Source organism: Wyeomyia smithii, chromosome 3, assembly GCF_029784165.1.
Source record: "Wyeomyia smithii strain HCP4-BCI-WySm-NY-G18 chromosome 3, ASM2978416v1, whole genome shotgun sequence".
NCBI classification, from domain to species: domain Eukaryota; kingdom Metazoa; phylum Arthropoda; class Insecta; order Diptera; family Culicidae; genus Wyeomyia; species Wyeomyia smithii.
In genome coordinates, this window is record NC_073696.1 from 200,797,449 (window position 1) to 200,814,494 (window position 17,046).

Here is a 17,046-nt window from a genome sequence, read left to right on the forward strand (position 1 = left end):
TCAAAAAAAAAAAAATAGGCGCATAAAACTGGGATTGTTTGCTTTTTTTGTAAGCAAAATGTTATAGGTTATGTTGATGGCTTACAGCGTCACATAAATCACCATTTGCGGAACAATCATTTTCAGTCGAATCACTTTTCATACAACTGTACTTTTTTTTTCTCCATCTATAACAACTGTACTTACCCGAAGTGCAAATTAATCTATTCGCACTTTTCATCTTTAAAACGACACATTGTGCAAGCGCATCAACCTCTTGCAATCGATTATATAGAAAGCATTGAATCTGCAACCGATATCGAACCGGCGTTCAAAAAAGCTAGATTTAATCTAAATTACCTCACTAGAAGTTTTACCGGATTAAACATTGAGCAATCCAAAACAAACACAAAACCATGCTCTTGACAATAATAATTTGAACAATGGAATAAAATTAGAAGAGATCCAATGAGTTGCGTCTGTTGGAATTTGCCGCTTTGTAGCAGACGTTTCTCTACCACAATCTAAAATAGGACCTTAATGAAAGCAAAACTGTGACCTTTCTTAATACGTTCCGCTATCCCGATATTTTCAAAGAGGTGTCTACGTATGCTAAGCAGGCAAAATTTTTACAAAAGTTAGCCATTGATGTACCAATGCCTATGGAGAAGATGTAGGCTTATAGAGAAGATGTCCGTCAAATAGCTGGGGACCATGAAAAGGTGCGAGTAAATGAGACATTTTCATGTATACCAATAATTGACACCTTGAAATTTGTTTTGAGAAATCCCTCTACTCGGAAGCTTCTGAGCGAGTCTGAACTTGGTGATTCTTCAAGTCCAATAACTAAAAAGTACAGTGCTTATCGCTCTGGCGATGCATATAAGAGAAGCAGTTATTTTAGGATGTTTCCAGATGCAGTTAGGCTTAGCTTATATCAGGATGACGTTGAACTAGGAAACGCCTTAAGCTACGATACATTTCTCAAATACGTCTTCTTCCTCTGATGAAAATATAGCTTGACCACCACTAGTTTTCTCATGCTTTTTAAAAAGCTCGCTGAGAATGGTGCTCCTTGGAATTTCGAACACTTCTGCTGCTTCCCGGTGAGTCATTCCATTTCTTACCGCTATAAGAAACGAATCCAAATTGCGTTTGGTGTAATTTCGGTTTTTTCGCGACTCAAAAACACGTTTAAGCTTGCGAACTGTTTTCTGTAAGTAAAACAATTTATAATTCGATGGCTTAATAAATTTTGATTGCTTACCAGATCCCAGCCTCCCCAGCTGGTCTAGAGGTACGATGCTGGCCTAACAAGTCAGTCATCGTAGGTTCGAGTCTTGACTCGGGAGAGACTGTTAGTGTCAGTAGGATCGTAGCGCCAGCCCCGCAATTGTCCTGTACACTTTAACGGTTGGCTGCGAAGTCTTAGTATAGTAAACAGGAGGTCAAGTTCCGAATCGGAATGTAGCACCAAGGCACAACCAAGGCTTTACTTTGCTTACCAGATCTACGACGTACCTTCTGAGTGGTAAGTTGATATGTTTTTTTGATCGTGTTGGTTTATATGGGACATTTTCTAATAACGTCATTTGCGCGTGTTTTCGACCCTAAACTTTGAAACATTGTTTAAGTAGAATAGCTCGCTTATATTATCTATAATTCATTTCAAGTTGTGAATAAATTTGATATGTTTCAGATAGCATTAAGTTTGAAACATTAGTTTCTATGAATATTCAATATTTTCACTAAAGGCCCAAACACAATGGATACGTTTGCGTTACGTTGACGTTAATTTGACAGAAAATGTATAGGGTTATTGTCAAATTGCCGCAAATGCAGCCGCAATGTATCCATTGTCCCGTGACTTTATCTCACCCTGGCAGACGGTTACCACAAAAACTCAAATTTACTGAATACAAATTGCATCTGACTGTCCTGTCTTCTTTAGTTAAATAGACCAAACTTCGCTCACTCTTGATTTTTTCGACCTTTTTTTAAAAGTAACGTCCAGCAAAGGGCAACGCGGAAAACGCAACTATAAAAATGTGAAAGTCAAACATGCTAAATAACTTTATACCCCGTTCACACTACACCGCATATCACCTGATATCAGGCGATTCATGCTATCGATGCCATATCACCATCCATATTACCTGATATCCCATACAATCGAGCTGTTAACGGATATCACCTCGGCTACATGCTATCACGGATATCATGTTCGAAAACCAATAATAACCAGCAGTTGGCAACACGGCCAACAGCCATTTGACCCTACAAATTTCGCAATTCGCGTTGCATGCGAGAAAAAAGGAAGGAAATATTTTTGCTATTTTCATCCCGCACAGTTTGACAATTGCATATGAGAGTTCGCGTTGGTGCGAGTCAAGTAACTGACAACACTATCCTATAATCCCATTGCTTTTGTTATCTTGTTTTAGCTTTGACCTGTTTTGTTTTCTTCTCTTTTCAATTACCAAAGCAAATGTCAAATCACATCAGCTCACTGTAGTGTGAACGCTCGAAGTGATATCCGATATCATCTGGCGATATCAGATAGTAGTCTGAACAAGGCATTATGCGAAAATCCGGCAAAACTGCTTGAAACCCAAAAAAATACTCAAATTTTTTATTCAAACTAAGCTTATAGAGACAAAATTTGGCAAATATTTTGAGAAAGTGTGCGCAAATCTCAACAGAAATGATGAAATGCAGTAAACATTTGAAAATAACAGTAACAATCTGAACAAGGTTTCGATTCGACTAATCTGGTATCCCTGATTGCAATCCACACCGCTACGTGTGCATGCAGGGATAGCAGATGTGCAAATTTATTTAAATAAATCTTTCTTAGCTTCCTAGTTTCGCATATTCATGACTATGAAGTTACTGATTTTTGTTTGCTTTTTGCTTAAGAAAAAGAAGGAAGGCAATACCCCTTTCCACCCCTAGGGAGCGCTGCAAAATTCACTGAGCACTTACCAGTTTTCGTATCACAGATGACCTTCCGTTCTGTGACCAAGGCTTTACTTTGCTTACCAGACCTACGACGTACCTTCTGAGTGGTAAGTTGATATGTTTTTTTGATCGTGTTGGTTTATATGGGACATTTTTTGATAACGTTATTTGCGCGTGTTTTCGACCCTAAACTTTGAAATATTGTTTAAGTAGAATAGCTCGCTTATATTATCTATAATTCATTTCAAGTTGTGAATAAATTTGATATGTTTCAGATAGCATTAAGTTTGAAACATTAGTTTCTATGAATATTTAATATTTTCACTAAAGGCCCAAACACAATGCATACGTTTGCGTTACGTTGACGTTGATTTGACAGAAAATGTATAGGGTAATTGTCAAATTGCCGCAAATGCAGCCGCAATGTATCCATTGTCCCGTGACTTTATCTCACCCTGGCAGACGGTTACCACAAAAACTCAAATTTACTTATTACAAATTGCATCTGACTGTCCTGTCTTCTTTAGTTAAATAGACCAAACTTCGCTCACTCTTGATTTTTTCGACCTTTTTTTAAAAGTAACGTCCAGCAAAGGGCAACGCGGAAAACGCAACTATAAAAATGTGAAAGTCAAACATGCTAAATAACTTTATACCCCGTTCACACTACATCGCATATCACCTGATATCAGGCGATTCGTGCTATCGATGCCATATCACCATCCATATTACCTGATATCCCATACAATCGAGCTGTTAACGGATATCACCTCGGCTACATGCTATCACGGATATCATGTTCGAAAACCAATAATAACCAGCAGTTGGCAACACGGCCAACAGCCATTTGACCCTACAAATTTCGCAATTCGCGTTGCATGCGAGAAAAAAGGAAGGAAATATTTTTGCTATTTTCATCCCGCACAGTTTGACAATTGCATATGACAGTTCGCGTTGGTGCGAGTCAAGTAACTGACAACACTATCCTATAATCCCATTGCTTTTGTTATCTTGTTTTAGCTTTGACCTGTTTTGTTTTCTTCTCTTTTCAATTACCAAAGCAAATGTCAAATCACATCAGCTCACTGTAGTGTGAACGCTCGAAGTGATATCCGATATCATCTGGCGATATCAGATAGTAGTCTGAACAAGGCATTATGCGAAAATACGGCAATACTGCTTGAAACCCAAAAGTATACTCAATTTTTTTATTCAAACTAAGCTTATAGAGACAAAATTTGGCAAATATTTTGAGAAAGTGTGCGCAAATCTCAACAGAAATGATGAAATGCAGTAAACATTTGAAAATAACAGTAACAATCTGTACAAGGTTTCGATTCGACTAATCTGGTATCCCTGATTGCAATCCACACCGCTACGTGTGCATGCAGGGATAGCAGATGTGCAAATTTATTTAAATAAATCTTTCGTAGTTTCCTAGTTTCGAATATTCATGACTATGAAGTTACTGATTTTTGTTTGCTTTTTGCTTAAGAAAAAGAAGGAAGGCAATATTTTTGCTCCTGTCACCACGCACATGTTGAAAACCACATATGAGAGTAGGTGCGAACATCCTTCAAAATCTCCCTTCAACTTTGTGGTCGCGAATCCCAAAGGTTTTGTTTGGGAACACGCGAAAAAAAATTTTGTTTTCCTTCGTACAAGCATTTTGACAATTCTGAACAGGTGAGAACCTGAGAACAGGGGTGGGCATTGTGCAACTCGATTTAAACGATTCCCGCTGTTTTCGAGTACGTCACATACTGCCAGTTTTGCTTTAAGCTCAAAAGGAGCTGTCATTGTCATTTGTCCTTCGGTTCCTCTAACCCAAAAAGTCGAAAAAAATACGAAAAACGAAACATAACGTCCACCAGCGATCATTCAGTTTTGTTCGAGTTAGGCCTCTGCCAGGCTAAACGCGAAAAGCGGCGCGAGCCGATTCGCCCGGCCATAGGTTAATGTACAGCCGTAAGTGGAGCTGTGCATTAACCTACGGCCGGGCGAATCGGTTCGCGCCGCATTTCGCGTTTAGCCTGGCAGAGGCCTTAGGCCTGAAACATGCTTAACGCCAACGCGAGCGATCTGGCGAGAATCTTGCCGTAGGTAAATAAACAGCCGTAAATAGAGCTGTTCATCAACCTACGGCAAAAATCTCGCCCGATCGCTCGCGCTGGCGTTCAGCCTGGCAGAGGTCTTACTCGAAACGAAATGCGCAATGTCACCCCAGGTTTCGATATCTTGTGTTGTCGTCGCCGCTGGCATAACCGATTTTCCCATTTTAAGACAAACTTAGCTATAATCGAACAGAACTCGAGGTCAATAATATTATTCGATTGTTCAATAATCGCAAGTCGATTATTCTATTAAAATCAATCGAATATTTTTGCAGATAATCGATTAACTTGATCAATCGAGAAGTATTCGGACATCACATAGTATGGACGGTTTGCCAGTCCGCCAGACTATAGCTATTACACAGACTTTAGTTTACCTGTGATTCACGTGATTCACGTTGCATTAGTTTGTTCGTAGTTATTCTCAACCGCTGGGCATCGACGAAGACAGCTAGTTTGTCAAATTCTCTCGAGCTGCGGATGGGAGATGGAAAGAAGAGATCGCGATTATTAAACCACAGTGAACTGCGATCACTGCGATGTGCTGATGAGTGACTAGACAGAATTGCTTTGCCTACCTACTACAAAAAGCAGTCAAGGGTTAGACGTTAGCAAGCAGGAAATAATTCTTTGTCGCAAAGAACACAACAAATTAAAAGCAATAAATCCGTCGTGCCAGTCTGGTGAACGTAACGCCCTGTAGAGGGGATTCGGGAAAAAATAATACAACGATCAACTGCGGAAAAATCGAATAGAGGAAATTCCTACCGCATAGGTGACGTTTTCACTCGTTTTTCTCCGCGTCCGTGAACAGCAAAAGCAAAGTAAAAGAAAAACTACGACGGGCGAGAGCGCATCGGGGATCGTGTGAAAAACAAAAGCCTTTGTGTTTGTGCTGCTAGAGTCGACGTCTCCTGGTGGTCAGTGAAGAAAAACGGCCTCAAAAGTGGAAGTTCAACAGGCAAAGAGGAAGCAGTCCGATATGGAGCTCACACCGGAGGAGATTCGGGCGCGGCGTTTGCGTAAGCTAGAAACGGGAACTAGCCGACCGCTGGCAGCAACCCCCAGCATAAGTACTCCTGATGGGCAGCAGGTAAAAGAAGCCTCCAACCAGCAGGTTCCAGCTGTTTTGGCGAATTCTCTCGACGAAGGTGAGTTTTTATTTGGAAGATTTTAAATGCAAGACGGGCTTTGAATCGCTGTCATTGATGACCTAGAAAATGAATGAAATTGAAAATTGCAACCTACTTTCGGCTTCGTAATGCCTTTTTTAAATGCGATCTACAATTGAAATTATATTCTACGCATCGTCAAACGCAGCTATTTTTGTAAACACAATTTAAACATCCAACAATTTTCCGTCTGAGTTGGTCAGCAGCCGTTTGCACTTGAACTGAGTTTTTCTTTTTTGTCTTTGCAAACGGTAGCCACATCTCATCTCACGTACGATGTAAAATGTTGTAGCATATTAATGTCCATATTGATTGACAAAAGTATGTCGACACGTGACACGCCTTTCTTGATTTGCGCATTTTATTTCAAAACTGAAGCTTATGTCGGGGTAAAATACCAAAATATGATGCTTCCGAAATCTATCTGTTATGCTTAAAACAGCAATATGTAAAATGCTGTACTCTAATTTATTAGAAAAACAAACAAAAAAGTTTGAAGATCTCCCTATGACATATTCGAATAATATATTTCAACTAGAAGGAAAGTTTAGTATATTTTGCGACATAGGCTATGAATATATGTTACAAGCAAAGGTAAGTTCTTCAACAGGAGATTGTAAAAAACCAATAAATTGAAAAAACATGTGATAATTATAACCTTCTACTATAGAAAAAATATCTACTTGTTTAAAATCTGAACCAACTGGTTCAATATGATGTAAAAACTTGAATAATTTGCAATCAAATTGGTTTAGACTAGAAAAGCTTTTTTGCTTTTGATAAAAACCCCTAGATTAAACTACACACTAAATTCAAATTAAATAATTAGAACAGAAATTTTTTTGAAATCTAACAAACTTTTCCTTTTCAGAACCAAGCTCAGAGGCTGCCACTGTCGACAATAATAATGCCGTAGAAGGGGTAGGGAACCCTTGTGTCAATGACAAAACTGCCAACAGTACCAGTGGCAGCAACGTTGAATCTCCCATAAAAATGGAAGAGGACCCATTGATTGTAAATCTCGTCTCCAGTTCGATTGTTACTGTTCCGGAATCTATGTGCAGTTTGGAAGACAAATGCCGCGACGAAGCAGCAAGTCGTGAGGAGCTGCAGCAAATTGTGTTTCGTATCATGAACATCAACAGCCAAATCCGTTATTCGGAAGCACGTTTTAACATCGATAGCAGTGTGCTGGAGAGTGCTCTCGAAGCACTGGACGCAAAAAATTATCGTGAGTTTTGTGCAGAGATCATTACTGAAATCGTTAAAGATTTCTATGAGGGTAAACTCATCGACGCTAATGGTTGTGGTGGAAGCCTCTCGGATAGCTGGAGTAACATTCCGTCCAAGAAGGTAAAACCAATCGACATCGACGAAGTGTTGGAACGTAGCGGTGGTGGCAGTACTGCAATGGAAATTGACAATGAGATCGGAATTTGCTCGTCAAAACCCAGTATGAAGGCTTTCAGCTCGAACCGTGTGTCTGCACTAGATTATCTCATTTGTTGTTACTGTCGGGCAAACGACGAGGTCTACAGTTACACTAAAATTAAAAAGAGTAAAAAAATGTATTTAGCAGAAGTTTTACCAGAAGTTGCTGCCGTTATTCGACAACAGACACTAAAGTATGCAATTTTGCTAACGAAAAACCGCTTCCAAAATTTTGCCCAGATCGATAATCCAGCAAAGCTTATTTTAGAAAAGTCGCCTTTGCTACAACTTATGTATGAAAATAAGGTTTGATCGTAGTTAAGTTAGAAGTATCAGTATTTAGTTTTTACGGTGATTTTTTTTCAGGTTCCGTCGGACTTTTTAACCAGTTTAATGGTCGAATCGCGTAAGAAGAAGGAGGACTTCGATGCCATTTTTACGATTGTGCTCGATGATTTATACGTTGACATGCAGAATGCAATTTGTAATGAAAACATCGTTAGTGATGCGTTAAACCGACTGAAAGAACTGGTAGAAATCAAAGTGGAAAATACCAACCCGATCTGCAAGTTGATTGTGAAGCACGTTGTGTTCCTACCAAGACTGACCCTGGATAAGTACGCTGCCAGGGAAATATCCAAGGTGTCCTTTATGGCACCTTTTCTGTCTCTTTCGGTGCTACTGGATGAAAATCCTAAGTTTGCGACACATCACTTTTTGGAAAATGTCTGTGACCGTACACTTGCCGCATCGTTTCAATCGTTGCTCGGAAACACTCGAAAAGTTTTGCATCAAATTTTCCTTTCGCTGTTGACCAATTTAGACAGTCGCCAAGAGGTGCTCAAATATATCTCGGAGATATTGAAAACCAATCACAAACGAATCCAGTACAACGCCGACGATCGATTTCTGGCCAAGGACGGTTTCATGCTAAATTTTATGTCAATTTTGCAGCTACTGTCGATTAAAATCAACATGTCTAGAGTAGATCCTTTCTATCCGCATCATCCAGATGCCTTGATTGACATTGAAGATGAAACTAAGCTAAAACTTTCATCTCAAGAGTACGGCGAATGGTTGGAGAAACTGCGATCGGAGAAGAAATGGGAGACACCGAAATTTGTTACTCACTGCTGGTTTCTTACGCTACACGCTCACCATTTGGGAATAATACCAGCAATTCAACGCTACAATAAACTGCTGCGGGCTACCAAAGAGTTACAGAGAATGGTTGACGAGTTGAATGCTAGTAATAGTCAGTGGAAGAATACTCCTGTGGCTCGTCGAAACAAGCAAATCCGAGATCGCTGTGTCAATCAAATTAATAAGCTCTCCAAAGCGAAATTGGGCTGCGATATTGCCGTCATAGATCCAAACGTACTCGGAGCTTGCATGCAGTTTTATTCGTCCGTATGCGAGTACATGCTGTATCAAATCGAAAACCGACCAATCGAAGGCCCATTTGTGAACAAAATACCTCCTGCGACGCTTGTGGCGAGTGAAAACTTCTGCTCCTTGCCCGAGTGGTACATCGAAGACATTGCCGATTTTATTTTGTTTTGCATGCAGCACAGCATCGGAGTGGTCGATTTTGTGGATAATTCTATTATCACCTGGATTCTGACGCTTGTGTGTGCGCCACACCTGATTAAAAATCCATATATCACTGCCAAGTTAATTGAGGTGAGCGCTTGTTTCCTAACGATAACTATATAAAACCCTACGGCTTCCGTCTTCCAGGTCCTTTTTGTTACATCACCAACGATTCAGACGGCGTCGCAGCGTCTTTATCTGCAGATTATCAACCACGAGCTGGCCCAGACAGCCTTGGTAAGTGCCCTTATGAAATTCTACACCGACATCGAAACCACTGGTCAAAGTACCGAATTCTACGACAAGTTTACGATTCGCTACCACATTAGCCACTTGTTCAAGGGTCTGTGGGATAGCGTGGCTCATCGACAGGCCATCGTTAATGAGTCGAAAAGTGGTAAGCAGTTTGTCAAGTTTGTGAATTTTTTCTTGAATGACACCACTTACTTGCTGGACGAGTGTTTGGAGTATCTAAAACGGATCCATGAAACGCAGGTGCTAATGATAAACGAAACGGCGTGGGCCGAAATCGGGCATGAGGCGCAACAGAGTCGCCAACGACAACTGGTTCAAGACGAGCGGCAGTGCAGATCCTATTTAACGCTAGCTAGGGAAACGGTGGACATGTTCCATTATCTCACAATCGATATCAAGGAACCATTTTTACGACCCGAACTGATTGACCGTTTAAGTTCTATGTTGAATTACAATCTGCAGCAACTTTGCGGACCAAAGTGCAATGATTTGCACGTACGCAACCCAATGAAATACGGCTGGGAACCTCGACGATTGCTAGGTCAGCTAATAGATATTTACTTGCACTTGAACTGTGATGAGTTCGCCGCAGCATTGGCTGCAGATGAGCGATCATTTGAGCGACATTTGTTCGAAGATGCTGCCAACCGTGTAGAACGTATCGGAATCCGCACACCAATGGAAGTAGATGAATTTCGGAAGCTCATTCGTCAAGCATCCGATATATACATTCAAAATCAGCAGAACGCAGACGAGTTCGCTGAGGCACCGGACGATTTCAAAGATCCGCTGATGGACACTTTGATGAGCGATCCGGTCATATTACCTTCCGGAACCATAATGGACAGGTCTATTATTACTAGGCATCTGCTCAACAGTAGTACGGATCCATTTAACCGGCAACCGCTTACCGAGGATATGCTCATACCGGCGACCGAGCTCAAGGAACGTATCGAGAAGTGGATCAAAGATTACCGCGCGAATAAAAAACAATAAGACTTGATACTTTACAAACAACGGAAATATCGGCGCGTTTTGGAAGGTGCCAAAATAGCGAGAAAGGACAAAAACTCAACAACAGAATTTAAACATTAGAATCGGTATACATAGAGACATATTTATATATGAATAGTGCTTTAAGATAGGACTTTCGCGAAACCCTTCCTCGATCCTGTCACTGCGTTCTTGCTAGAGGCTCTATGTTTTTGTGAACTAACCGTTCACAAACCCAGCCAGCTGTCGGAGATCTAAACGCTGCTAGCGGAATAATAAGCTTATAACTGATGGTAGACTTTTGGCTACAGAGTTGTAATCTCTGGCAATAATATGAAATAAATAAACCCTTTTTGATCATTGTAGTGTTTTTGTTTTTAATTTTGGTTTGCTGCTAACACTAGGAGAAAGTCGGCGGTGGATCCCATTCAATAGAAGAAAAATTTGTGTCGAGCATAAGGCGGAGGATCCCATTCAATAGAAGAAAAATTTGTGTCGAGCATAAGTCAATAGTACTTTAAATAAAAATAAATATTAACATTTCATATCGGTTTTATTATTCTACTCGCTAAGAATTCGAAAGCATCAGACAAAATGTTCTGGGGGGCAATTTATGATTAAAACGAACCATTTCAGATTACATAAGATTTGTATGCTTCATGCTTGTTCAGTTTGGTCAAAAGTTCAATGCTCTTTTAGACTGCCTATTTACATGGCTACAGTTCGAACGAACTACATATTCTGATATAATAAACACATAAATGGTTGGATTGCAGTGTTTTATTTCAACTTTAAGTTTTAAAATATTACATTATTGCGTTTCTCCGGGTCTGACCAAATCACGAACTACTTTCTCTATAGAAATTATCAGACTCTGGACAGTTGAAGATACCACTGACTCAGCATGTTTCTTTCACTTTGAACGCATTTCTTTTTTTAACACTGTTGACTGTCCCCGGCATCATCGAAGTCATTGTTTGACAATTGCCTCAATTTTTTTCTAAATGAGTTTATGCTTCGCAGGATTCAAATCGGTATTATTAGCTGCAACTTTATCCGACTGGGCGGCGCCAAAACTGGTCGTCCGGAAGCCAAACGGATGAATTCGCATCTGCGCGGATTTCTCAATGGGTTTTAACGACGTCCTTGAGCCAAACCAATATGCACTACCGCTTCTTTGAAGATATTTTTGCGAAGATGTCGAGGTGTTGATATTTCAGCCATACCGACCTCTCCGTTGCTGAAACCACCTCACCATCAACACCCACACCTCCAGTTCTCCCGCTTGTCTTCTGGAATCAAATTCCGGAGCTGATTCAGTAACTGGTAGATACAATGCTCATTGGACTCAAAAGCGGTAAGAAGGAGGATAATCGAAATCTTGAACTGGTCTTTTATCGTATCCAGGAATATGAATTCACCGTGCGAGACATGCAGCTTCAACATGCACCTAATCAAGTATCTGGGACAGATCCTGGATAGCGATGACATCCGATCGGATCCAGACAAAGTCGCCGCGATTGCCAACATGCCACCACCAACCGCCCTACCGTGGGTAGATCGTGTTTAGCAGCCGTAAACTGCTGTGGCAGGTACGGTTCTGAAAAGCGAAAGCTGCGATATCCCATGGATAAACTCCTGAAAGCGGGAACCAAGTGGGAACAAGACTGACCCACCACAATCCGCAGTTGGACATCGTGGTGTCTGCCGACGCATCTTTAATCGGTATCGGGGCCGGAATCGCACACCGGTTCCCCGATGGCGGCTGATTCTTGTCTTCTACGACTTCTTCATCGAATACGTGTCGATCGATAGTTTTGGTTACATAAATCTTCTGTCCAGGCTGATAAACATCCACATTCGGCCTGATAAGCAGTACATGATAGCATCGATCGGGCTGGAAAGTACGTTCCAGGATGTCATCCATCAATTGCTGCATCCCGCTCACATTGAAGTCAAGGCAGAAACCAAAGCGGATTCTGTTCTCCAAAAAGTTTTCAGCACGTACAGTGACATACGGTGAAGCTCCTTCAGTTGCTGCACAAGGGCCATCCAGGCGTCGAGCGACTGAGAGCGGTTGCACGAAGCTACGTATACTGGCCTTGAAATGACGAGTGCATCGCCAAACTTGTTTTTTCCTGTACCAAGTGTGCTCCGGCTGCCAAAACCAACTCTAGAACCAATATGGAGTCCTGGCCCACACCCGAAAAGCCCTAGTAGAGGCTGCAGATTGACTACGCTGGTCCCGTGGCGACTGGCTCTACCTCATCCTGGTCGATGCATACTTGAAATGGCCGGAAACCGTCCCCGACGACGCTCCCGAAGGGAATTCACCTGCTGAGATAATGTTTGACAAAATCATACACACTTCGCTCGATCTGCTCATACCGCCAACTGCATTTCACATAGCAGATCACTTCAACCACAAGGATTGAAGTGTAGAAATCAGCTACAACCCTAAGGGTCTAGTCTGAGCCAAGGTCTACAAGAACAACAGTTGGACCTGGGAAGCTTGTCAGGTTCTCGAACGCATTGAGAACGTGATCCTTAAACGTTTGGTTGGAGCAAAAGAAGACGTTACGATTGCACTGTAACCAAATTCGCACGCGTTGTGAGCCGGATGGACCGAAACAGCTGAAGAGACGCAGCTGTAAAAAAGTTAGAAAGTTAACCGCGAAAGCATCAAGGAGCAGCATCATCCTTCAATGTTCCTCATTTGCATGCCCTCCCGATCGTTTTGATCATTGACGTTGGTTGTCTTTTTAACTGGGTATCGTCCCTGTTAGCGAGCGCCCAGTTAAAAGAAGCCCAGTTAAAGCGTGCTCAGTTAGCGAGCAGTTACTGTACTCCTTTCCCTATCTCCACTTGGTACTGACTGGGATACGAGCAGCCATGGGAAGATCGGTGAACCGGTGGGAACTTGGCCGTATGCTGTCAGGAAAGAAGGGGTTGTTCTGTTTGGAGGGGAGCCTGTCTGAGAGTTTGTTTCCCATATCAGAGCTGGCTAAGCCAGCGACTGATCCGTAGTGGACGGCTGAACTATAAAATGCGGTGTCTCGCCAGCTATACCCAAAATGATGACCCGTCGTGAGATTAGTAGCGCAGTATGACGAAAGTACCCTACTACGAATAATCCAGAAATAAATACGAATCGGAACAATTGGTTTCGACCCAGGTAAACGAAAAGGTACAATTATTGGAAACTCGGTACTTAGAACGTCAGAACTCTACTTCAAACGACACGGAACTGCAAAAAGTGAAAGTGGAAGTCACAGCCATCCAGGAAGTTCGGTGGCCAGAGACTGGTGAATATGAGTTCCGAGCAGTAAAAGACTATCAAATACCATCAGTAGTTGGGACAAAGGTAAATGAGGAATCGGTTTCTTCATACAAGCGAAACATATCAAGCCTGTTATTAGGTAGAGGGCCATCAGTGACCGCCTATACGTGTTGAGTATCAAGGGCAGATTCTTCAAGTGACAAACCCAACGACGTTAGGGAGTTTTATAAGCTCCTTATTAAGTCATATGGAGACACAGGAACAGTTGGTCCATCATATTATTGCTAAACACAGTCTCCATGCTATTAGTATACCTACCTTGCATGAAAAGATATCCGGACACACATATGGTAACACCCTAATAACGAAACTTGCACGCAGATCGCCCGAAACATCGATTTAGATTACCATCCCATGGAATGAACGATTTGCGTCTGGCTGACCAACGTACACGAGTCCAAAACTTCGAAGAAGATACGGTTGGGCATTCAGAGGTTGATAGATGACGAAGCTGCTGCAGAGTACACTCGGAATGTTGATCAGCGGATTGATGAACCGGTGGGAGACCTGAGCAAGTAGTGGTGGCACATCCGAGATACGGTCAGCGTACGTAGGAACTAATGTAATACATGATACAATGTGGATTGTCAAAAGGTGACGTGCGAGAAAAAGCGTGACACACCAAATGAGGATGAGATATCAAGAGGCTAGAGCGGCTGAAAAGAGACTACACCAGCGCAAGAAACACGAGCACAGCGAATGATATCTTGCGGAAGTGGAGGTATGCTTTTCCTGGCACGGCACGAGAATTTTACAATCCCTGCCAAGTGCAATGACAGGAAAGTGAATTTGATAACTGATTGAATACTGGTGGCCATGCGATGGACACAAAATTTCGACATGTGAACGGTCATAGAGGATAGCGCTGTCGACAGAAACAAGAGAGAAATAGAGGAGAATAGACAAGCTGTGGATCCGTCAAGCCTAAACGAGGTCAGGGAAGCGTATTAAAAGCTAACCAGCGCACAATAATCTTCAATTTTACATCGGATCCTCTTTCATAGACTGATGCCGTTGCAAGAAGCCTTTGTTGGAGAGTACCAATGCGGTATTCCAGGAAGGGCTATCTTTCTATCTTTGACAAACTCACATGCCGCTTCAAAGCGACATACGAGTAAGCAGTGGTGTCAAATTATGCTTGAATACAGTTTCCCAACAGAACTGATTAAGCTTACTCGTGTCACCCTGGACAAGATTCCATCATGCTTCAGCATAGCGGGCGTTATTTCGGATCCGTTTATGAAGTTTAACGGTCTGAGATAAGGGAATCCGTTGTTAAGCACTACCTGCGAGGGTTTAGTACTGATGATATTGATATCGTCGGTATTAACTGCAGAACAGTGGACGAGGCATTTGGACCTGTTAAGAGACAAGCGGTGAGAATTGGACTCATTATCAACTCTACCAAAACGAAGTACACGGTTTCTAATAGGGAGCGTGGAAGCTCGTCGGGTTTTGGTATCTGTGAAGTAGTCGATGAATTTGTGCACCTTGGTGGTATCCGTGTAACACGGATGTTAAGCCGCCAAACAGGTGTGACGTCACACCCCGCACCGAAATACCTAAATGTTCCGTCACGTAAGATTTTGTCATACGGTACATTTTAGCTTAGTCCGAAAAGAAAATAAGCCTTCTGTTGAATGTTATGAAAACAGGTAGAGTGTAAACCGGGACGCGGTCTTCTGCCGTTGTCCACCAAAACAAGATCATTTGTAAAGAAAGCAGGAAAGATCATGAAGAAAGACTGCGAACATGTTACGGCGCTCTCAATCAGAATGCCCAAAATGTACTAAAAGTTAAGCACAAGAAAGAGACAGTCCAAGAAATGCCATAGGCCGGACCGCATCGAAGGAAGGGGAAAAGCCTTTCGCTCTGAGTTACCTGTAGGGTACTATTTAAGCTTTTGTGTAAATAAAGTAAGTTTAATCTATCGCTCATGTCTCGAGTTGTACAGGGATACCTAGAAAAAGAAGTCCCTGGTAGGATATACCTACACACAGGGCCTTTTATGATTTGGGTAGGTAGCAAAGATCTTACCTTACCTTACCAATCAGACGAGAGCTGTGGTGGCTCGTGCTGTATTAAGAAGTTGTTTTGGGCTGTGTTTCGCTAGTTCCTTCGATCTGGTCGAGCCATCGTGCAAGCTGCGACCAAACAAAATAACTTGTTATGGTGTCAAAGTCTGCTGAATAGACCTTGTGAAAATCGTGACCACCCTGTCGATGCCCACCCTTCGGATCACACCTTCAAAGGCGATGCTAAACACCAAACAGGAAACTGCATCATCTTGTCTTAACTCTCTGCGCGATTCAAAGGGTCTCGAGAGTATCCCGAAGCACGTACTTAGGACGTCACTTGCGCCATGGTGGCTTTGATCAGTCGAGTCAGTTTATCCGGAAATCCGTTGTCGTGCATGATCTGTTATAGCTGTTCTCGATCGACTGTATCATAGGCCGCCGTGTAGTCGATGAAGATGTGATGTGTGGGCACACTGCACTCGCGACATTTCTGTAAGATCTGTCGGATTGAGAAGATCTGGTCCGTGGTGGCCCGGGCTCGTATGAAGCCCGCTTGGTATTGGCCCACGAACCTCCTTGTTAAAGGTGATAGACGACGGAACAGGATCTGTGAGAGTATTTTGTAGGCGGCAATGATTATCGAGATACCAAAATAGTTGCGGCACTCCAGCTTGTCGCCCTTCTTGTTGCTGGGACAGACGACTCCCTCCATCCACTCATCTGGAAGTTTTTTCTCCTCCCAAATCCTGGATGTGACCCATTGCAGCGCTCTAGCCAGCGCTGTTCTCCCATGTTTAAAGAGCTCGCTTGGCAGTATGTCTTTGGCTGCGGCTTTGTTGTTCTTCAGCTTCCTGATCTCACTTTAACTTCATGATCATCGGGGGCTGGTATTCGGCAATCTGCTGCCGGTGCTCCTAGATCAGTTTCTGCTCCGCTTCCTGTATCCGTATCCTCCGTTGACTGTATCGCCATTAAGGTGTCCATCCAAGTACTCCTTTCACCTGCCGACCACCTCGCTGGCATCCGTGAGAAGTTTCCCATCCGTGTCGGCTTGTGGCACATAGCCTTTGCGAGACTGGTTTACCTTCTCATAGAGCTTTCGCGTATCACTGGCACGGTACAGTTGCTTTAGCTCCTCATCTGATCATGTCAATCGTGGTCATGTCGTTCCGTGCCCGTTCATAATTGGC

The 17,046-nt window shown here is 42.4% G+C and overlaps 1 protein-coding gene across 1 annotated transcript; it reads left to right on the forward strand.

Moving 5' to 3' along the window:
* Window positions 1–5,151: 5,151 nt before the first annotated feature.
* On the forward strand, window positions 5,152–11,043 carry LOC129730920 (ubiquitin conjugation factor E4 B). Its single transcript, XM_055690563.1, has 4 exons — window positions 5,152–6,205; window positions 7,098–7,963; window positions 8,024–9,340; window positions 9,398–11,043. Exons 1-4 carry the CDS (start codon window positions 6,037–6,039, stop codon window positions 10,499–10,501), a joined length of 3,456 nt encoding a protein of 1,151 aa, XP_055546538.1. The 5' UTR covers window positions 5,152–6,036; the 3' UTR covers window positions 10,502–11,043.
* Window positions 11,044–17,046: the final 6,003 nt, after the last annotated feature.